Here is a 23,657-nt window from a genome sequence, read left to right on the forward strand (position 1 = left end):
GCCAGAGACCAGTTCAGCCTCCATGGGCTTGAGTTTCTGTTGCGGGGGTGGGGGGGGGTGGGGGGGTCTACTTGTTCGTTCCTGGCTGCTCAGACCCAAAATAATCACCCAGAAACTATATTATTTGCAATACTGTTTGGCCAATTGCTTAAGTGCATTTCTAGCTAGCTCTTATATCCTAAACTAACCCATCTCCATTAATCTGTGCATTACCATGAGGTTGTGGCCTACTGGCAGAGTTTCAGCCGTCTTCGGCAGAGGCGTTTGTCTCCTGTGGCAGCTACATGGCTTCTCCCTGACTCTGCCTACTGTCTCTCCACAGCTCTGTTTGGATTTCCTGCCTGGCTTTACTCTGTTAAGCCATTGCCTGAAAGCAGCTTCATTCATTAATCACATATACAGAAGAACTTCCCACACCATTTCCCCTTTTCTGTTTAAATAAAAAGGAAGGTTTTAACTTTAACATAGCAAAGTTACATGTCCCACACCAGGTTTCAGTATTTCAGAGGTGGGACTAATCCTGCTTTGAGAAGTTGAAGAAGTATTTTTAAGTGCCTCATGGGATCAGCTCCTCCCATCTCCATGGGGGTCTGTTGTTTCAGTCTGCTAAAATAAAACATAAAACAAAGAGGCAGAGTGGCTGGCTAATTGTAGTTTTCCAAGATTTAGCAGTAGTCCACAGGGATATTCTGAATTGGCATACTAGGCTGTGTTCCTTGTCAAAACTTCATGGGACTGGAAATATTTCAGATCTAGGAATATTTATATGTACATGATAAGACATCTTGGAAGGGAACTCAAATGTAAGCATAAAATGTGTGTTTGTTTTACATGTAGCCTAGAGTTAATTTTGTAGACTATTTAAAATAATTTGGTTGCTATGAAATTCTCCACCTGTGGTATCCTGATGAAGTGGTCCAAAGCTAGCAAATTTCCGAGCACTTGAGAGTTTGGATTTGAGTTAGGGATGCTCCTGCTATACTGGGCATATTGCTTTATGTGGGGCTGTAAGCAGTGGTAGGAGGCAGTGAGCAGTGCCAGCACCCCTGGTGTGGAGAAAGCCCAGATGTTTAGTGCCCAGCAGGTGCCGAGGAGGAAGTCCTGGTGTAGAGAGGAAAGAGTAGGGCTCTAACTTAGCTTGTGCTGGCTTTTGATTTCCAGTTGGAAAACAGTGAGAACTGGCCCAGGGGACCCCTGTGGCTCCTGTAGTGTCAGGTGTCTTCAGTCACTGATCCACAGACCCAGTCACCAGCTCACGCTGCTCTCCACATTGGGGTGAATGGCTCATTCTGAGCATTGCTTTAAATCTGTAACTTGTGTCTGTTATTTTTCAGAACATACCTTTAGAGGGCTTAATATTATTAATTATAAAAATATTTTCTGGGGGCTGGAGACATTGCTCAGCAGTTAAGAGCATTGACTGCTCTTCCAGAGTTCCTGAGTTCAGTTCCCAGCAACCACATGGTGGCTCACAGCAGTCTATAATGGGATCTGATGCCCTTTTCTGGCCTGCAGGTGTTACATGCAGATAGAGCACCATATACATAAAATAGTCTTAAAAATATTTTCTACTAATGCACTTCTTGTTATATTTTTTAACCAAGAACTCCCTTTCTCTCCCACAATGCCATCCTGTCCCATCTCATTTTCAACACAAACAATGTGAATGGCTGGAGTTTCTTATCCCAGACTGTCTGTCTGTCTGTCTGTCTGTCTATCTATCTATCTATCTAATTAAAAATGAATATGAAATTCTTCAGGTCGTAAAGGGACTACTTTGTGTTGTGGTCCTTGATCTCTCATTCCTTTTGACCCACCATGGTCGTGCACATGCGCACAGATAAAAGAAAAAGTCAGCAACAATTCAGATGGTAACAGTCCTTATTGCACTTGAGTTGCCAGTTCTCTTTCCTTAGGGAAATTTTACAGATTGCTGAAATATTTTCTGTACACACACACACACACACGCATGTGCACACACACTCCTTAGCCTGATCTTTATGAGACTTCTATCCACTGGTTAGGTTTGTTGCTGCCTCCCTCTTCCCCTCCATTTTGGTTGAGCACTGTGCATTTTGGAGCTTATGCCATGCAAAGTCGTTCCCTTGTGCCCTGTAAGTACCCAGAATTGTCAGTTACCATCATCATCTCTCCATAAGCAGTGTCCTAAAATCATCTCTGCCTGAAATCATCACATGGATGCCTTAGTTCCTTATTGGTGGATACTTAGGACGCTTCCAGAATCCGTCTAAATAGTTTTGCAGTGAACTGTATCTGCGTTGTTGGCAATGTCACTCTAGGTTCATGGAAGGCAGCCTGGCAGTCAGTTAAACCTGTTTACATTTCCCTCAGGAATGGAGGCAAACACCACCTTCCTGAGTCCTCTCCAGAATTGTCATTTTCCCAGTGTGGTAGGTCAAGGTGTATCTTAGAGTTTGTGTTTCTCTTACTCACATGCAGCTGTCTTTCCATCTGGGCTTTCGGTGTCTCCTTTCTTTGCTGTATTATGGCCTTTGCTTGCCTTTTGCCATCAGTCATTTTATTTTTCAGAGACTTCAACGTTATCTAATTGGACCGGGGAAATGGCTCAGTGAATAAAGTGCTTTGCTGTGTGAGCGTGGGGACAGGGACTTGAATCTGGACCTCCAGCCCTCACATTGAAAACCTGCGACAATTTAGTCGGTCAGCGAGCTCTGGGTTCAGTGAGAGGCCCTGTCTCAGACATAGAGTGGAACGCAACAGAGGAGGGCACCCAAGGCAGGCTTCCGGTTTCCCCGTGCCCATGAACTGTCGATGCAGGTATATCACGCACACACACACACACACACACACACGTGTATATACACACATGTACACATACACTTACATACACACACATACACACACACACGTATACACACACATTTAATGTAGTCACAACTTCTGGGTTTTTCTTCATTATCTGTAGGTTTTCATTCTTGACTGGAAAGATTTTTCAAACTCAAGATTATTAAAATATTCTTCTGTTTGAATTCCAGAACCATTTGAATTTGTGCATAGTTTTAACACTGGGTTTATGTTCAGCGTATGTCCAGTGTTTGTCTTCTTGGGTGGTTGGATGCTGAAATCTCTGCCAAATGGGAGGCCGACAGGGTAGCTGAGCAGAGTGTGTAGGCAAGGCTCGCTGTGTCGGGACTCAGCTCATAGCCCTACAATGTAGAATTCGCATTTTGTCTTGTTCTCTGTGATTCTCGTCACCGCTTCTGTCTTCCCCCTGCCCTAGCACCCAAAGAACTTTGTTTAAATTGAATAAGAGCTTTCTACTTTACTGGCATTTTACCAATAATTTGAAAAGGCATAGATACATGTTCTTGATTGGCACCGATTCAAAGGCTAATATTGGCCCTTTTTATTAAAGAAGAGGAATATTTGAGGTTTCTGTTTCTTAGTTACAATTGCTACTTCATGATTTCAAGATGGGGTACTTGGTGACTGCCGCCACCGTCAGTGGAAAATGGAAAAGTAATGGTAGTGATTGGACCTAAGGAAGTGTGGCATGCCGGGATGTTGAGAGAATTCATTTATCATTATTATTTTTTAATATGTAGAGTGACTATGACTCTAAGAATTAGGTTTAGATTTATGATTTTCCTAATAACTCTGCTACTGAGGGAGAATTTTTTTGGGGGGGGGGAGGATTTGTTTACTGTTCCTATTAGCTAGCCAGCACTTTTCTGTACAAAATTAACAGTCGAATTTGTAGATCCCTGAACCATGCTTTTTTCCCTCTCAGGGAACCGTCATTATAATCCTTGGTCTGTCAAGTTCTCAGAAACTTCTGGAGCCTGAACACAATGTTTTGTAACCCCTTTAAAATGTTTTATTACATTTATTTATTTGTGCATGTGTTATACGCTTGTGTGGGTACACTCATACCGTGGTGTGCCTGTGGCAGTTAGAGGCCTGTGTGGGCACACTCATACCATGGTGTGTCTGTGGCAGTTAGAGGCCTTGAAGGGGTCTGCCGCGCACCGTAGCCTCGGTCTGCGCTCTATGCTCTAGGCCCCAGTTCGCGAGCTTCGGGCAAGGGACTGGAGGTTGAGAATACAGACACAGAGACAGACCGACACGCAGACCTTTAAACACCGATACCAAAGCCCCTCTTATTAGCACCATGTAGGCTTAAATACGCTGTAATCAATGGCCAACAGGTGAAAATCCCATCCTCTGATCCTCTAAGCTAGGCATAGCTTCTAGTAACTTTAATTAGAAGGTTCTAGGAGGGAAGAGCAGCTGAAGGCCAGGACTCAATTAGTCCCAACAGGGGTCAGTTCTCGTCTTCTACCATATGGGCACCAGGGATCAAATGCAAGTCCTTAGGCTTGGTGGCAAGCGCCCTTCCCTGGTGAGCCATCTTGCCATCTTGTGATCACTTTGTAAAAACAAGAGAATATGTAATCTGAAGCAGCCATGTTTACTGCTGCTGCTAGAACTGGTGCCAGTGGCCAGTCCTGCTTCATATTGCCAGCCATTCAGCCGTTTGGTTATAAAAAAAACAAAAACAAAAAAAAAACAAAGTCAGACAACAGATTTAGAGTGACTTGTTTTCCTTTTATGTCTGAGGTCAGACAGAGCCTTTCAAAACTGTTTGTTGACTTCTTGATCCTGAAATGTGGTGGAGTTTTCTTCCACATTTCTTTGCTCTTTTTTGGTGTGAGCGTACGTGTGTGGTTATGCACACACAGGGATGTGGAGGTCAGAGGTCGGTGTCGAGCATCTTTCTCTATCGCTTCCCACTCTTTATTTGAGAGAGGCCTCTCAGTGAACCCCAAGTTCTTGTATTTGGCTAGACCAGCTGGCCAAGGAGTTCTGGGGTCACCCGTCTTCACTCTACTTCCCACCAGTGTTCCAGTTACAGGTGCCCACTGCCATGCTCAACTTTCCGTAGATGGTGGGAATCCAAGTTCGGGTCCTCCGGCTTGCAGGGCAGGCAGTTCCCCCACCGAGCCACTGCTTCAGCTCCATTTCTGAGAACACAGGAATGAAACTCAGCATCTAATATGTTTCCAGAAAGCTAGTGTATAGACCTTGGCTGTTCACAGTTCACAACTGTGTAATCTCTGCACTCCGGAAGCTGATCAGGAGTTGGAGACCAGCTTGGGCTAAATAGTAAACTCTGTTGCAGAAAGACAAACAAAAAGGAACTTTGGGTTTAGGGGTGAGGGTGTGGCTCAGCAGTAAATCCAATGGCTCTGGGTTCAAGTCCCAGTACTAAAAACCTACCAAAGGATGTAAGTGGTGTTGAGTTCCATATAAAGAAACAGCCAGGACCAGGGATCGTCCCAGTGGATAGATAAAGCACTTGTCATGCACGCCTGGAGACCTGAGTTGGATTCCTGGAACCCATGTAAACGTAGAGGAGAGAACCAACCCCAAAGTTGTCCTCTGACCTTCACATACACTGTGACTTGAACCCCTCTCCTTCCTGTCACACACGAGTACCACCCCCACAATCACTGACACCCACACTCACACACACCAACAAAGGAGCAGCCGGCTCCAAAGGTGAAACTCTGTTCTCTGCACCCCTAGTCTGCCTCATTTACTAGAATAACGTGAAATAGAACTCGTTTGTAGTTTCCCACAAAGATCCATAGTACTTTTAACTAACGAGCAGACAGAAACAGCTTTTACAGGACACTGTGGCTTCCAAGCAGCCTTCATGAAGCCTCTGTTGGAGCTATTGCATAGGATGGACGCCCCCACCCTTTCCAAACCTTAGGTTTCTCAGGGAGGGTTTTTGGGGGTTGGTTTTGCACCACTAGAGTCAGACTCAGAGGCCTTGCTCTTACTCGGCAAGCCTCCTCCCGGCCCCACCTTAAGGTACTGATGAGTACACAAATTTCCATGAAAGTTAACACCTGTAGCTTAAGCCTAAGGACTCCTGCAGCCAGATTGTCCTGGCCCTGGTTGGCTGCTCACTGGCAAAAGAAATAAAAAACAAAAATAAAGCTTTACCTAGTGTGCTTTTCAGTGAAAGCACTGTCAGTGTTTATGCACCCATGTGCAGTGGTACAGTCTTTCCCTGCAGGACGGAAGTCAGGATAAGAAAACAGCCTCTTCCGGGGTGGTTGTGGGTGGAGCCTTAGTGACTGCAGGTGACTCGAAGAGTTAATAAAGTCATGGGGAAAGTGAGCTAAGCCACCCACTGTTGGACCTTAACAACCATCTGCAGAACACAACTGGAGGGGGATCGAAGACAGAACTTGCTGGATGACCTTGTCACCCGAGAACGGCTGCTCCTGGCATCGTTTAAGAATGAGGGTGCAGAGCCAGATCTGATCAGGTAGGACGCTTTTCTTTCAGGGACACCGCAGCCCTGAGGACTCGCGTGGAGTTGCTACAGCTATTTTCTGCACGGTTTCCATTTTGTGTAAAAATCTGCTCGTTTACAGTGTCTGACTGTATTTTCCTACTAAGTTTAGTTTTCATTAATTTTCCAGATTTAGCAAGCTCTGGGTGTTCAGCTGAAGCTCATGCTAGGTGGGGCATTCTTATGGAGAATACGGTCAGAAATTTCCTTTCACAGTTGTTGAATTTCTGGCTTGTAAACGCCTGAAGCTGCCACAGTTTGGTTGGCTTGTTGAAAATGGTGTCTTGGTAAGACAAGGACGAGGCCACAGAGGTTCCTGGGCTGGCTTCTCCAGGTTCTCTGCCAGCCAGTGATCGGCTCTGCATATAGGTGACAGCTGCCCTGAATTCAGCCTGCGTTGCTGGGGCTAATGATGGAGAAATTGTTACATCTGTAGCACTGTCCTTTCCCTGCTCCTGGAAGGTCACGGCTGGGAACGTCCTAAAAGGAAACAAGCCCAGAAGAGAAAGTCTCTTTTTCTGTCCTTTAGCAGTGACTGGGGGTCAGGAGGATCAGCTTTGTACTTAGGTCTTAGGAATGATGCAGCTTCCCAAGGGCCGCACTGCCAGGCCCCACCTCAGACTTCACTCCTAGTGCAGCTGATTGGGGTGGGTGGTCCCTGGTGATTGTCATAAACATCCAGGCTTAAAAACGACTGTGTTAGGATGAGCTGGGGGAGGGGCAGCAGTTCATTCCTGTTGGTCCCATGCTTCTCAGGAGCAGACAAGCCCAGGTGTCAGAAAGCATTTACAAAATGTGTGAAGCTAGGTGAAGTCAGTTTTGAGACGAATGAAAGCTTGAGTTAGGGAACGCTGAGTGGTGTCCTGGGCAAGGTTTCCAAATGCAGGCAGAAACTCACTCGCAGGGCCAGCTTCCTGAGGCCCCTCAGCGCTCTCTGGCAGTATTCAGTCCTGTAGATACAAGGGGAGAAGTGATGCGGATGTTGATCCAGATTGGTGATCCAAGACAGGTAAGCAGAGGAACTCAAGGTGAGAAGAAATGGCTTCTTCCAGTAAGAACTTCACCGTGAGGAAGAGAAGAAATAGGCCAGGCGTAGTCTCTCACTCCTGTAATCTTGGCATTTATGAGACCGAGGTCATTGCTGGGATTTGTAGACCAGCTTGGACCACAGAGTGAGAAACCGTCTCAGTAAGAAGTTAATAGAGGCAGTTGGTGGGAGAAGTCTTTCGTGGAGACTGGTGGCCAAGTGGAGACAGCCTTCCCCCATGTGTTCATGGTGGACATGGTCGTGTGGGTAGTGATCCTTACCATTTGGGAGGCTGCAAGCTCCAGACTATAGTAACTGTTCTCCATTGACTGTCATTTGATGATGCCAAGGGGTGTCCTGAAGAATGGGAACCTTTTTGCTTTGGGTTTTATCCTTTCTGTTCTGTCTTGTCTTCTAGTCCTACATATGCAGTCTGTGTGTCTCTGCTTCTCCGTGTCTCAGCATCTCTATGTCTCTGTATCTCTTACCTGTTCCAGAGCATGAGTGGCAGCACCTTGGTTAACATTCAGAATCACAGCTCCAGCCAGCTTGGGCATTAGTGTCTGTTTTCACAGGTCTTGCACGATTTGAACACTACTGCTTTGTGCCGCCCTCTCCCCTATTTTTCTGAGCCAGGATCTGACTGAAGTCCTAGAAGACCTGAAACTCTATGTAGATCAGGCTGGACTCCTTCCTGCCTCCTTAGGGCTGGGGTTAAACACATGTGCCACCATATCTAATAAATAGCTTTGTATCATTTGTTCATGACTGGCACTTGGCAATAGAGCCACCCAAAAGGCTCACCAAAAACAGGCAGAGAAAGGAAGAGGGGGAGTGCAACTGTCTGCCATGCGCTCACCGAGGTCTGGATGTCAGCGAGCCTGGGGAAGCTCCGCGAGGTATCTAGTAGGCGGCAGCTTAGACCTTTGCCTCCTGCCAGAGTGAAGTGCTGCCACATTCATTGCTGTTTGCTCTCGGGGCACAGGCACTGCTGGCTCAGCCACTCTTTGCAGTGCCACCTTTCAGAAGGAGCGGGAGGGGCGGTCGGGTCTAAAGTCAGTCTGTTGGAGAGGTTGGATTTTAGACATAATTTTTTTAAAAGATTTATTTAGCCAGGTGGTTGTAGCACGTGCATACTTTTAATCCCAGCCCTTGGAGGCATAGGCAGGTAGATCTCTGAGTTTGAGGCCAACCTGGTCTACAAAGTGAGTTCCAGGATAGCCAGGACTGTGTTACTCAAAGAAATCCTGTTTCAACTCCCCCAAATTATTTTTACCATTTTATTTAAAAATTTGGTTTTTATCATTTTTAACGTGTACGTGTATCTGTGGATATATGCACGTGAGTGCAGGTGCTTTTGGAGGCCAGAGACATCAGAGCCTGCTGGACCTGAAGTTAATGATGGTTTTAGGTCATCCAGTGTGGGTGCTAGAAACCAAACTCCAGCCCTCTGCAAGAGCAGTATAGGATCATAACCACTGAGCCCCTGGATATCAAATTGTAACTTTTACATAGTGTAAAGAGCTGGACTGGACAGCTTACTGGTCCTTCAGTCATCTGGGGTTCAAACTTTTTTTTTTTTTTTTGATTTTTATCTGGGCCTGTGTTCTGCCCATTTTTATTGTTAGGACCAGGCAGGGTGACTGCCAGTAAGAGGGGTGCAGACAGTGAGATGTCTATAAAGAAGATGCCATCACCGGAGCAGTGTGTCTCCATCAGGTTAGGGGACCTTCTGTCTCACCTGTCACAGGCTTTACTTCTCAGTGACCTGGCCTCCCCACCCAGCCTTTTCCACTGCTGTCCCTGCTAATCACCCTCCCGACTGTCCCTTCCAGGACCCAGTGTGCTGCCTGTTGTCTTATTCCTTAACAGGCAGTTTTCAATTAGTTCCAGCAAGGGGATCCGTTTTGAATAGTAGCTTACCTTCTGTGTATATTTTAATCAAAGTTTCCTCAGCTCTCAGGATTAAAACCAAAGCAAATGAATTGTTAGGAGAATTTTAGGGAACTTGGCAGGTTCAGAGCAAAGGTAGTTTTGGTTTTGGTTGGAGGCCTGAGGACCTTTTAATTCCTGTCATTAGGACTGCCTCCTGTTGGTCTTGTGCATTAGGGTTGATCCACCAGGACCTAACGTAGTTACATACTAGTTTATTGGTAAGTGGTTGGGGTGACTTGGGGGCCCAGAGACCAGACCAAGAAGAAACTGAAGCAACAATAAATGACCTTGAAGTCACTGGCTGAACTTATCTCTGTTTTTTCTGGATAGAGTCAAGAGTAATGCTTGCACGCACAGCTTTCATACAGTTAGCTCCCAGAGAAGCTGTACTGAAAAAGTACACAAGCACTGTCAAGAAGTGATGGCTGAGGGGTGGCGGCCCATTTCACAGAACATGACCCCTGGCTTGTGTAAGAAATCAGTGTGGCAAATAGGTGCCAGTTACCATAAAAACATAAAGTCATTGCGGGTGAAGAAACAAAGGAAAGAGAATGGTAGAAGATTAGAAAGCGAATTTTAGTTCCTTGGTAAATTATTGTTGGGCTGGGGTTAGTTCCATTGTGCCCATCTTAACAGGATTATATCTCTGTGTGTCCGTACAAAAAGTGCAATCTTGTAGACAGTCTGGGGAAGTCCACCCAGCAGAAAAGCGCATACTAGATCAAAGCTGCGCTCCGCAATGTGATGAGGGAAGTGCCGGGAACTCAGCGGCAGGGTTAGAAAATGGACTCCAGGCAGGGAGATGGCACCACTGCTGCTGCGGAAGCCTTAAGGTACGCAGTGCAGCTAGTGAAGGAATGGCGAAGCTGAAGTGTGTCCGTCCCCCCCCCCACTGTCCCCCCATATCCCCCCCCGCCCCCCGCTGCTGCGGGCTTTGTGAAGCCCCTGGCCCTCCTTCCCAGGAGTGTCTCCTACCGCCTCTCCTCCTTCCTCCTCCTCACAGGCAGGGCTTGTTAAGGAGAGAAGCACATTGTCAACCGTCAGTTTGGATTAACACTTCCATTAAGCAGACATTAATTTGCGGATCACATAATTGAATGTGTAGCCATCATGTGACAGAATCTTCATTTTTGCCCTGCAGATTGCCCATCATTATTCCAGAGCAGTGAGCCTGGCTCTAAATAAGCAATGGTTGGTTAATTTAGGTATTTGGACAGTTGTTAAAGAAGCCTCTGTGTAACAATGTCCCTTGGAAGACGATAAGCAGTGACACCGCTCCGGACTTGAAAGCCCGCTGCCCTTTTGCATCTGGAGCATTGCTGAGCTTCGCAATTAGCTAGAGCTTTGTAAAGAGAAAGGAGAATCACGGCATCCTCCACTGTGCCGTGACAGTCTGAGATTATGCGATTAACTCGGCTGCCGTGGGTGGCTAATTGGCCGAGCTTAAACCTTCACACCACCAACCTTATAGAGGATTATGGGGAAGCGGAAGTTATTTGGGGTTTGTGTTGGTTGTTTTATGTCTGGAAGGGGATGCTTACAAGATGGCTGCCTTCTAGAATCAAAAGGCGATGGTAAGGAAATGTCACATTTTCTTGGAGTACAAGCACCTTAATTTTAGACATACACTTTTCTCTTGAGCTCCTAAAAATTTATGGACCATATAGTATGTATTCTATCATTGTGTGGGCAGCCCAACTATGCACAAGAAAAATTACATTAAATCTTACATTAAAAATATAACCTCTCTTGCAGGGCATGATGGCACATGCCTGTAGTCCCAACTACTCAGGAGACTGAGGCAGGAGGATTGCTGGAGTCTAGGAGTTCTGGGCTGAGTATATTATTGCCAATCAAGTGTCTGTGCTAAGTTTGGTGACCTCCTGGTAGTGAGGGACTTCCAGGTTGCCCAAGGAGGGGTGAATCTGCCCAGATTGAAAAAAATACACCCTTTCTCATTTTAAATTATGGAATGTCTTATATCAGCTTAATGGTTTGTAAGAGGAAATTGTACCCAATAGTACATGGATTTCTTAAGAAGTCATGCATTTATGTGTAGTGGGAGCTGCGGGCTGCATTCCTGCCGCCCCAGCTGCTGGGCCGCCTGGCTAGCTTATGCCCCAAAATAACAACACACAAACTCTATTCATTTAAATACTGCTTGACCCATTTCTGTTCATGTGTGTAGCACCCCAAGGTGCGCTTACCGGGAAGATTCTAGCCTACGTCCATCCTGGGTCAGAGCTTCATCGCATCTGCTCTGGAGAGGAAAGCATGGCGGCTGTCTCTCAGAGGAGCTGCCCTGCATCTGCCTGGGAGAGGGGAGCATGGCGTCTGCTCCAGAGAGCAGAGATGTCGAGTCTGACCTCACTTCCTCTTCCTCCCAGCATTCTGTTCTGTTTACTCCACCCACCTATGTTTTAACCTATGAGGGCCAAGCAGTTTCTTTATTACTTAACCAGTGAAATCAACAGATTGATATATGACACTCCCACATCATTTATGCTTGATAGTAACTGGTGTTAACTCATGACCAGAAACTCAGACCAGAAGCTCTCCTGTTAGTAGGAAGTTGCAGTCACTTCATTAGTTGGCTCAGTATGTAAACTGAATATTTATCCCTTGTATTTATGCCCAGAAATATGGTAGTGGCCTAGCTTTTCTGGAAGGATGTGCTGACCTTGGTGAAGCTTTGTTTTTCTCTGTTTAAATAAACCCAGGGTGGTCAAGCCAAGGGGGCACAAAAGGCAGCAAGAACACTGAAGTTCCTGACAGGGTAATGAACAGTGGGCAAGGATGTAAAAATGCCGTGTTAAAGTACACAGTGCTTAGTGTGTGTCCTGTGCTGTCTGGGGAGGAGGCAGCCTGAAGCCATCACAGATAGAGAGCACCTACTTTCTGTAGCTTAGCGGGGTATAGTCCAGTGAGCTGTCCCCCTTGGGGACCCATACAGTGACATGACATCTACCATGGTAGGAAATTAAAAGTCCGCAGTAGAGGGAACTCAGCAGAAAAGCACATTGTCCTTTGTGTCAGTGGGGAGCCTGGGGAACCAGTGAGGCCACAGGTTCAGCAAGGCCGCAGGTTCAGTGCTCATCCTTCGTCTTCTTTTCTCTTAATAAGTGTGTGCATTTTCTCTCTTGATGGAGATTGTAAGTATCTGATGACAGGGACCAGAGACTACACAGTGCTTAAAGAGTTTCTGCTGAGTGAAAGAACACCTCTCTACTTCCCCATGTGTCCCCAAAGACTGATCCTAGAGTTGGGTATACAGCAGGTGCACTTTAATGTAGCAAAATTTCCTTGATTGAAAAGCCGATCCAAGGTGTGATAGAATGCTTTGGGAACTGAATGGCTGGGAATGTCAAACGTGTTCCCACACAAGCTTTCTTCCTATCCTGTTAGTCAGACAGCGACGGAGAGGCCCAGGCCATCTCCTCACAGGGCTGTGCTGCTGTGCCCTGGGGATGGAGTAGATAGAGAGTTGGAGTACTAAACACCTCTCGGATGATTTGTCCTGCAAAGATCTTACACCCTGCCCATTGGCCAGAGGTGGTCACATGGCTCTAGTCTTCCTGTGAGGGAAGCTGGGGACTATACTGCCTATGGATGCTCCAGAAGGTACTGAACTGGGGTTGGAGGAAGTATGGACTTGGTCCGTGCCTCCCTGGTTATTTGAGGAATGGAAGATAAGTGCAGTCCTGCTGCTTCTCTAGTCAGCGCTCAGCAGAGGTTCCGCTAGCAGACCTAAGTTCCAGAGCCACGCTAGCAAACCAGCATAGGACTGGTGCAGAAACTGACATGCTGTGGACCAGAGAAACAGAATAGAGGATCCGGAGGCAAACCCACATAGCTGCAGCCATCTGATTCTCCACACTGGAGAAAGGCCAGCCTCTCTGGCAAATCGTGCTAGGAAAACCGGATAACTACATCTTAAAGACAGAAACTAGATGTCCGTCTCTCACCCTGCACAAAAATCAATTAAAAGTGGATCAAAAACTTTAAGACCCCAAACTCTGACTCATCTAGAAGAAAACATTTCAAGATATGGGCATAGGTAGACCTTTCTAAACAGGACTCTGATGACGCAGAGATAGGACAGTTTGACAAGGGGACATTGAAATTAGGGGCTGGTGATGACTAGGAGTATGGATTAGAGCCGGAAGTCCTGGGTTCAACTCATGTCACCCCCAACCAAAAAAAAAAAAAAAAAAAAAAAAACACCCTGGAAAGGAGACTGTGGTAGTGCAGCCTACAGAACGGAAGAGCCTGCCAGCTTTTCTTCTGACAGAGCTGTAAACACCAGAAGAACTAATAGTCCTGTTGATAAAAGGCCAGATGAACCTAACTGACCCTTTTCAAAAGTATGACTGGTTATTGAACACATGAAGAAAAGAAAGTTCTGCATCCTTAAACGTCAGGGAAATGCAAATCAAGTTATTAAGACTCAGTCTCATCCTAATGGCTGGCATCTGGAAAACAAACAGCAGTAAATCCTGGCAAGGGCGAGGGCAGCTGCTGGTGAAAGGTGGATTTCCAGCTGTTGTGGAAAACATTGTGGAGGTGCCGCAGAGGAAAAAATAGAGCTGCCAAGTGATCCGGCAGTACCCTCCTTAAGGACGAACCCAGAGGAGTCAATCAGCATATTCTAGGTGCTTGTGTACCTAAGTTATCCCAGCACTGTGCATAGTGGCTGTGTTTGGGAATCCACCTAGGTGGCGATGCATGCGTAGAAACTGTATCTAAATACTGTAATCCAGAAGATAAATGAAATTAGGCTGTTTGCAAGAAAATGAAATCACATGTTTGCATGTGAATTTAGGTACCCACAGAGGGCATGAGTTTGGTTCACCATGCTGGTCTGCAGTTAGGATCCTTTCAGCCTCAGGGAACATAATGTTACCAAAGCTGCTTAAAGAAAATGTTCCCGTGTTGGAGGTTTCACATTAGAAAGTTGACCATTTCAGCCTCCTGGTGCGCCATCCTATGCTCGCCTCTTTTGCCTTGCTCAGAGTATTCCCCTTCTTTCAGCCTGAATCTTCTCATGGTTTCCAGATGGATGCAGTAGTTTCTAGCTGCTCTCTGGGCAGAGCCGTAGGAGAGGAAGAAGATACTTTGCATGAGTAAAATATCCATGTGGCTAGGAAATCTATAAAGCATCTACCAGGATTCAGGGAAGGTCCTCTCATTTTGTCCTCCACTCCCACACAAAGTAATTATTGTTTTTGCATATCCTAGGATTCTCTGACTCTTACACCAATAAACAGGGGTATATTCTCTTATTATCTACAGTCTTTCATATAAATGGGAACATATTATGTATTCCATTTGACAATGTCTTCTTATAGATGATTATATCTTAGAGATTTTTCCCATTCAGGAGATTTGTGGTTGATTTTTTGTTTTAGTCTTAGTATATTTTGTCATGCACAATACCATAATTAATTTAACTACTGTCTAGTTAACATATATGTGTTACATCTGTTCTCTGCCTTTTTTTTTTTTAATTACAAAAGAAGTTCAATAGTTTCTGTTACAGAAGTTCAGTACTGGTCTGGGATATGTGAGGCTGTCTCCCTCAAGCCCCCACAAATACAGAGCAGATATTCTGAAATGCAAGGGATTGCCCATGTGTCAAAATGTCTCTGGAGAAAATCTCAGAAGTGGGTGACTGGGTCTTGAGGGCATATGTGTTGGAAATTCTGATGACATTTGGAAATGATCGCCCATCGGGTTAGAACCAGTTTAGACTTGTGCCCTCGGTTCCTACACCTGTTTGCCTATGCACTCAGCTTCCCCAAGGAGAGTTGTTATTCTTCATTCTTCTCCAAAGTAATAGAGTTTTATACTACTCTCTTAGTACAGTTGTATGTAATTACTCCATGTAGTTATAGTGACCTAAGGTTTCGCAGTTTTTAGTATTTAAAAACTATTGAGCTGGCAAGATGGCTCAGTGGATAAAACGCTTGTCAGACAGGTGTAGCAACCTGGGTTTGATCCTGGAGCCCACATAAAGGTGGAGGAAGGAGTGAACTGACCCTACAAAGTGTCCTCTGGCTGCATTATATACACAATAGTAATAATAATAATAATAGTAATAATTTAAAAACAATTGTAACTGTTAAGTATCTGGTCCATTTGGCATCTACTAATGGAGAATTTGAGCCCCACTCTCCTCTAACTCGGCCATCTTAAGTTTGTGTGGGTGGAGGTGGTGGTTTTGTTGTGTGACAAGTTCCTTTGGCCACCTCTGGACATTGTAGGTGTCTGTCAGTTCTTTCTGTTGGTGTGCCAGCTCTGCAGTCTAATTGTTGGTGGGTCCAATGTTAGCACACAGTAGGTGGCACTCATTGCCTGCCATCAAGCCATTAAAAAAGGCTTTGCTTTTTTTAAATTGCCTTTTTATTTATTTGTGTGTATGTTTGTAGCTGGAGGCTTTTCTCTGTCTTGCCCGGTCCCACCGGACCACTTTCTCTCCCACCTGCTGGTCCCTGTAGCTGCTTATAATCATTCAGAGGCTTAATATTAATTATAATTGCTAGGTCGATGGCTCAGGCTTATTATTAGCTAGCTCTTACATATAAATTAACCCATTTTAATAATCTGTATATTGCCACATGGCTTTGTGGCATTACTTGTCCTCTAGTACGTCTTTCTGCTCTGGTGACTTGCTGGCATCTTGCTGGCATCTCTGGTGACTTGCTGGCATCCCTCCACTCAGCCTTCTTTCTCCTTGTGTCTCTACTTGGATTTTCTGCCTAGCTATATTCTGCCCTGTTATAGGCCAAAGCAGCATTATTCATCAACCAGTAAAAGCAGCACATGTTCACGCAGAAGGACATCCCACATCATATGTGCATGCATGTCATGGTGCATTATGTAAGTCAGAAGCCCATGTTCATGCATTGGTTCTCTCTTTCCACCCTGTGGACTCTGGAGATTGAACTGAGGTCTTAAAGCTTGGTAGCAGGGCCCTGTATCATAGCCATCTTGGCCCTTCCTACATCTTTGTTTTTAAGTAAACTTTACAACTAGCTGATCTGACTCAAATGGAGGAAAGAACTCTTTTCCTTTTAACTGTGAGCCTGTTAAATCTTGGAATCCCATCCTCAGTGCTGAATTCCCCTCCCCAGCACAGAGGTCCCCTCCATTCCTTCCAGCCCTGTTTCAGGGCTTTTGTAGCATTTTCTCCAGCGAAGTTTACACTTTCCTGCTGAGTCTGTGCCTGCTCACTTCATCTGTTGCTGTCTTAACACTCAGCTTTTTATTCAGTTGTAGCTTGTGATTGTTTGCATGCAAGCTTTTGACACCTGATGTCTGCTGTTAATACTATAGGCACATTTTAAATTTTGTTTTTAATAGTTTTTTCTGTTGATTCTTATATTTTCTAGTTATTTTTGCATGACTGTGTGCGTGTGTGTGTCTGTGTGTGGTGTAGGCCAGAGGTGTATCTTCCTTGATCTCCACCTTAACTATGGAGGCGGGATCTCACACTTGAACCCAGAGCTTGCCGATTTGGCTAGTCTGGTTACCCAACTTGTCTGCCCCCCGACCCTGTCTCTGCCTCCCTCATGAACACTAGGATTAAAGGTGCATCCCTGGCCTGTCTGGCATTGCTGGGTGCTAGGATCTGACTCCAGTCTTCATGCTGCAGGACCAACACTTTACTCATGGAGCCATCACCTCATTCCCTACTTTTTATTATTTAATTCAAATTTAGTTCTTTTATGTGTATGTGCCTGCATGATTTTGTGTGTGCCATGTGTATACAGGAGCCCATGGAGGCCAGAGGGTGTTAGATCCGGGGAGTTACACACAGGTGGTTGTGAGATGACTGAAGATGATGCTGGGACCTGAACTCAGCTCCTCTGCAAGAGCATTTGAACCACTGAGCCATTTCTCCAGTGCAGTTCTCACTATTTTTAAGAGTAGTCATCACTTTCTGGGAGCTTAACAATCAGCTTTGGCTTAAACCTGAAACACAGTAGGCTGTATCCCATAAGCTGTTACATGGAAACCAAAAAGGCTCTGGATTGCCATGGTTGATTGGTTATTTGAGGTAGGTAGCATTCTGAACTGAAATGAAGACTGTCACGTTCTCCAGGGGAGCGTCATGACCAGAGCTGATGTTCTGCAAATGGGAAGAGATGGGAGGAGGGTGAATTAGTGGACTCTGGTTGCTCCTCAGTGTTCTCCCTAGCTCCCTTGGCACAGCTCTCATGAGTATGAAGTTTCCTGAAGAGCCAGAAGGAAACTTTTATCTCCTGCTGCTCTGTCGTAGAGAAGTGATGGCTCACTGGCCCTTTGGGTTATTTTATTTAGGCTAAAATCCATTTGCTAGGTCATTGCTTTTAACCCCCAATTTGCCTTTATAAGAAGCTGAGCTGTTTCCACTTTCTACTTCTTCCTAAGAGGTGGTAAATACTTGTGCAATGCAACCCAGTTTCAGCACATACACTTGTACACATTCACATGTATGCACCCCGACATGTAATATGCACACACATGCATACATACATGCAGACATGTGCACAAGCACAATCACGCTAACAATACATCTATGAACATGTACAGACTCATACACATACATGAGTGCACAATTTCATAGTGCTGGTTTCTTCAGTAGGCAGATGTTTTTGTGCATTGGGTGTTAATTCTTGTTTAACTTTTTGAGAAGCAGCAGTTTCTGACTTCGTCTTCAGAAGTGGGAGAAATGTGGATTAATTTGTTGCGAGGACTGATAGAGTATTGCAGTAAGAAGGAGTGTTTGGAAAAGGGAGGGCTCGTTTGTTTGTTAGGACAGGGCATCATATCATGTAGTGCAGGCTGGCCTTTCACTCTGTAGCTGAGAATGGCCTTGGGACTTCTGACCTCTACCTCCCAAGTGCTGGGGTGACAGTTGTGTGCAAGCATGCCTAGAACTGAACCCACCCTACCCCTAGGATTCCTGTTTTCGTTGTTCTGTGTTAACTAGTGGTCTGATACTAGCCACGCTGTACACGGTGGACAGTTTGTCCTGTGTTAACTAGTGGTCTGATACTAGCCACGCTGTACACGGTGGACAGTTTGTTATTTTGCTTTGGTCCCTGGGAATCATGTCCAGGGCCTTACACACACTAGGCGAGTGCACTGTGTCACTGAGCTACTGCCCCAGCTAGGGATCGTTTTTCTTGAGGAGGAAAATTGCATCCGCCATGTGGCAAAGTCCTTCTTATGACTCATGATTTCTGCCCTGTACCAGAGCTTGAACCCAAAGCCTCATGCACACCAGACAAGTCTTCACTGCGGAGCTACACCCTCCTTCTGTGACCTTTTTGAAATAAGCAATTTGGTTGAGATTGTTAGGGAAGAATGATGAAACTCTGGGATAGTGCAGTGGCTTATGGTAATTTAGTAGATATTGTTTCCATGGAATATTTTAAAGTATATACTGTCACTTCTGTGTCTGCATCACTTATAGATTGACCTGTAAAATTGAAAGTGCTGTGTTAAGTGACAAAAAGTCAAACTGTAGAAAGAACTATCAATGAAGATGAGGGAGGGTTCTCAACCCTGACACATGCTTTCCCATTTCCCCCTGGGGCAGCCACGTTGAACAGTAGTCTGTGTCCTTCTGGAGAGATTCTGCATGCGTGGCTGCAAACACACCTCCAGGCCCATCTCTAACCTCTGTTTCTTCACACAGATGTGTACTCTGTACTCTGAGCTGTGTGTGGTGTCTTTGCTCTGTGCCTTGGAGAATATGGAGCAGAGTTTAAAGAGTTGAGCAGCCTGCAACCTGCAGCCAACTCTGAACGTGGCAGAGTAGCTATCTGAAGCTGTTGACTTATGTATGCACTTCTGAGACTGGTTATCGCTTGAAGGGTTCTCTGTAGTCATTACTGTGGTTAGTTTTTTTTCCGCAAGTTCGAGTTACCTTCCAAAGAAAGACTATGAGGAGACCTTATCCGTTTGGATGATTGATCAAGCAGTGAAACCGGAGACCTGTGGCTTTGACAGACTATTAGTCATTGCAACTCCAGATCACTGGTCAAGTCACTGATGTATCCATTATTACCATGGGGAATATAAAAAAGTTGTCTGTAGAACTGGTTAGAAGCAGCAACCTGGGACTTTCTTGAGGGTTTACAGGCCAAATAGCAACAACAAAAAAGGGGAAAATTTTTAAGTTGTTCTTTATTTTGCTACTTAAAGTAACTGAGCAAGGGGTGTAGCTCAGTAGCAGGGTCCCTGCCTGTTACCAACAAGGCTCTGTATTAGCCCTCTATCCTGCAGGAAAGTTTATTAAAATAACTTAAAATGGGGGTAGGTGAGATGGCTCAGTAGTTAAGAGCATCAACTGCTCTTCCAGAAGACCCGGGTTTGATTCCCAGCACCCACATGGTGGCTCACAACCATCTGTAACTCCAGTTCCAGAGAACCTGATGGCCTCTCCTGGCTTCCATAGGCACTGAGCTCACAGCTGGTGCACAGATGTACATGCAGGCGAAACACCCACCCGCACAACCCCTGCCACACACAAAATAATTTGAAATATGCAGGCATAAACCTAATGAGAACTCTGCACCAAATACCATGAAACATCATTTAGAGAAACTAAGAAAAACCTAGTAGAGGGCTCGATGTGTTCAAAGATTAGAAAGGCCAGTGTGGTTAAGACGCCATCAGGTTGGACTGGAGAAATGGTTCAGAGGTTAAGAGCACTGGCTGCTCTTCCAGAGGTCCTCGGTTCAATTCCCAGCAACCACATTGGGGCTCATAAATGTCTGTAATGAGATCTGGTGCCCTCTTCTGACCTGCGGGCAGGCATACAGGCAGAATATTGTATACATAACAAATAAATAAACAAATCTTTTTTTTTTTTTTTAATGATGCCTTTGAATTGTATTTCCAGAGCAAACCCACTTACAGTCTCCATCTGGATTTTTGTTTCTGTGTCATCACTTGCTAAGCTGGCTTCTGCCATGGTTTATGTGCCATGAAGAACCCAGCAGAGGCAAGGCGGCACTGAGGAAAGGGTACAGCGGTGTTGTTGAGGTGAGGCTGCAGCGTGGTGCTGCACAAGGAGAGACAAGTGAGGCAACGTGGGCTGCTTAGGATCAGTCACACACATGGTCCCCTCGCTGCCCCAGAGGTGACGTAATGCAGTGGAAAGGTGGCTTTTTTTTGTAAGTGGCATTAGGTCAACTGGGGGAAAGGAGGTTGACCTCTGCTGCCATTCCAAAGGGACTGTGGTTTTAAAAGTGAGGTCACACAAGAGCATTTAGTAGAAAACCCAAGATCTTTATGACCATGGTGTAGGAACAGATTTCTTAGGCCATCAAAGTCACTAAACACAAAGAAAGTACATGGATAATCTTCATTAAAATCTGTCGTCGTCCCCGCCCCCCGCTCTCCCTGAAAAAAAAAAAAGAACAAAAGAAAAGGAAAAAAGACAAAAATCCGAGCGATGGTAGTACACACCTATAATCCCAACACTTGGGAGGCAGAGACAAGTCAGTCTCTGAGTTTGAGGCCAGCCTGGTCTACAGAGCGAGTTCCAGCATAGCCAGTGCTACACAGAGAAACCCTGTCTTGAAACAAACAAACAAACAAAAGGAAAGAAAAGAAAAGAAAAAAGAAGGGGGCTGGAGAGATGGCTTAGTGGTTAAGAGCACTGACTGCTCTTCCAGAGGTCGTGAGTTCAATTCCCAGCAACCACATGGTTGCTCACAACCATCTGTAATGAGATCTGGCGCCCTCTTCTGGCATGTGGGCATACATGGAGGCAGAATGTTGTACACATAATAAGTAAATAAATCTTTTAAAAGAAAAAGAGAAAAAAAGAAAAGAAGAAAATCTGTTTTTCAAAGAAAATACCAAGAGTTAAGACAAACTAGAGTGGAAAGCAATATCTGCAGGATAGTCATCTGATACAGGAACTCTAGTGGCCATAAATAAAGGCTCTCCAAGGCAGATGGCCCATTAGAAAGACAGCAGCAGAGGATGTGAAATCTCTTGGACTTTGCAAAAGAGATTGTGTGATTAATATATGCAGAGACATTGACTTTTGTTAGTCATCAGGAAATTGCAGACTGTAACCATGATATCATACTGCCATACCTACCAGAACAGCTTGCATACAATGCCAGGCATATGGAATGTTCCTAGGATGTGGAGTTGCTGGAATTCTCATATACTATTAGTGAGACTGCTTAAGTATAGTCTCTCTAGAGATCGTGCACCCACTCAGGTGGAACTCTCCCACGGACACAGAAAGGATGTTTACAGCAGGACCGTTCTCACAAGTTCCTGTTGGAAACATCCCAGTGCTCTCTGTAGTATAATGGCATATTCAGACAATGATATTACACAGCAGATGCGGATGAACTGTCTACAGGTGCACACCACACTGTGGATGGATCGCACAAATATGCTGAGTGAAATAAGCCAGACACAGGAGTACACATGTATGCTGCCATTCCTATAAAGGTGAAATTTATAGTGTTATGAATCACAAAAGCAAGTGGTTCCTTTTGGAGGAAGAAGTGAGCGAAATGGAACAAATGGGCTTCTGGGCCAGAGAGACTGCTCATCGGGTAAAAGTGCTTATCATGCAAGGCTGATGACATAAGATTGATCTTGGGAACCTATGTAAAAAGCCAGATGTGGTGTTGCACATCTGTAATCTCAAAATACAGCGAGATGGAAGGTGGAGATGGGAGAATCTTCTGGAAGCCTGCAGGCCAGCTAGCCTAAAGTATGATATGCAATGGCAGAAACAAGAAATCCTGCTCCGGTAAGATGGAAGAAAAGGCGACTGCTGGACGGTGTTCTCTGATCTCCATGTGCAGTTGGAGCGTTTACGGTCCCACCACACTCCCATTCGATACATAAGTCAAGGAAGTGGCTTCTGGGCTTTGGATGCTGCTGTTTCTTGTCCTGGTAGCAGTTAAATGAAGGTGGTCACTGCACTACTTTTTTGACCTGTGTGCTTGCAGGTTTTCATTTTATATGTGGTACTTGAGCTAAATGTGTGTATGGATACAAATGTATGTTCTCACATACATGCTCTAACACATATGCATATTTGTAAGCAGAAAAACATCCTGAGCGGACCACAAGGTGGAGATGTGAGTCAACGGTAGAGGAAGCACAGCACACAACACGGTCCTGTTCCCGCTCTAGCCCTTCCCTCCCTCTGTGTGGATTGCAAACCGCTGGTCATTTTTATGTCTTCCTTCATGGACTCCAGGCTCCGCCCCAAGCCCAGTCTGCTCATTGCTGGCTCTTTGTTGTTTTCACTTAGGTATCTTTTTCATCCATCGCGTTTTCCCTTTGAAAACATTGACAAGCACACATACCCTGCCACTGTCTACCCACTGTCTGCTCCTCCTCTCTCCTCATTTTCCTTTTTCTCCCTCCCTCCCTTTCTCCCTCTTTCCCTTTCTCACTGTTCTCCTCCCTCTCTCCAGAGTCTCAAGTAGCCCAGGTTGGTCTTAACAACCACAGTATAACCTTGAATTCCTGACCCTCCTGCTTCTTCCTCCCTAGTGATGGTTACATGTATATGCTACCAGGCCTGGCTCTTTTGCTCTTGTGTTCTTGGTTTTAAAATAGGAGGGATGTTTCCAATATGTCTTTCTAATAGTTTCCACATCACATAGGTTGTCACCCTTTTTTAAATTTTTGTTTGGTTTTTTTGAGACAGGGTTTCTCTGATTAGCACTCCTGCTTGTCCAGGAACTCGCTTCGTAGACCAGGCTGGTCTCGAACTCACTGAGATCTGCCTGGCTTTGCCTCCCAAGTGCTGGGATTAAAAACATGTGCCACCACTATTCGGCTTTTAAATGTATTTTTTTGGTTGATATACCAAACCTTGTGGTTATACTGTGGTTGTTAATATTGTCTCTCGCTTCCCTGACACCAGCCTCCAGTGGTAATGTTGGAGAGTTTTCTTAATCCCACTTTCTGCTGTTTATAATTATAAGTATATTGCTAGAAATGTATTTTTTTCTGAAAACAATTGTATTATATATATGTATTTCTCTGTAATTTACTTTTTAAAATTTGTTTGGTCATTCCTCCGAATCAATAGGTTTAACACCTTCTATGCAAAGTGAGTACTTTGCAGGTGTCAATATGCCATCATTCCCATAGCCACTGTCCGTGTGTTGTTGTTGGGTTGTTTTGTTTTGTTTTCTGTAATTATATACATGGCTAAAACAAATACTATGGGCACTGTGACCTCTGTTCTTATAGAACACAGAACCCCCAAGATATGTGTGCTGGGAATTTAAAGGAACCACCCTGTCTATTTCTTAAAAGTTGTATTGCCTAAAGTATGTGAGAGGCCTGTTTCCC

General features: G+C 45.1%; 1 protein-coding gene across 1 annotated transcript in view; it reads left to right on the forward strand.

Moving 5' to 3' along the window:
- The window catches only part of Stx8 (syntaxin 8), a 250,638-nt gene that overhangs the window by 13,943 nt on the left and 213,038 nt on the right, over positions 1-23,657 (forward strand). Inside the window, exon 4 of the mRNA XM_057773482.1 lies at positions 6,215-6,325. Within this exon, the coding sequence (XP_057629465.1) occupies positions 6,215-6,325 (111 nt within the window). The remainder of the gene's footprint in view (positions 1-6,214; positions 6,326-23,657) is intronic.

This window comes from Chionomys nivalis, chromosome 7 (genome assembly GCF_950005125.1).
Source record: "Chionomys nivalis chromosome 7, mChiNiv1.1, whole genome shotgun sequence".
In the NCBI taxonomy this organism is placed as follows: domain Eukaryota; kingdom Metazoa; phylum Chordata; class Mammalia; order Rodentia; family Cricetidae; genus Chionomys; species Chionomys nivalis.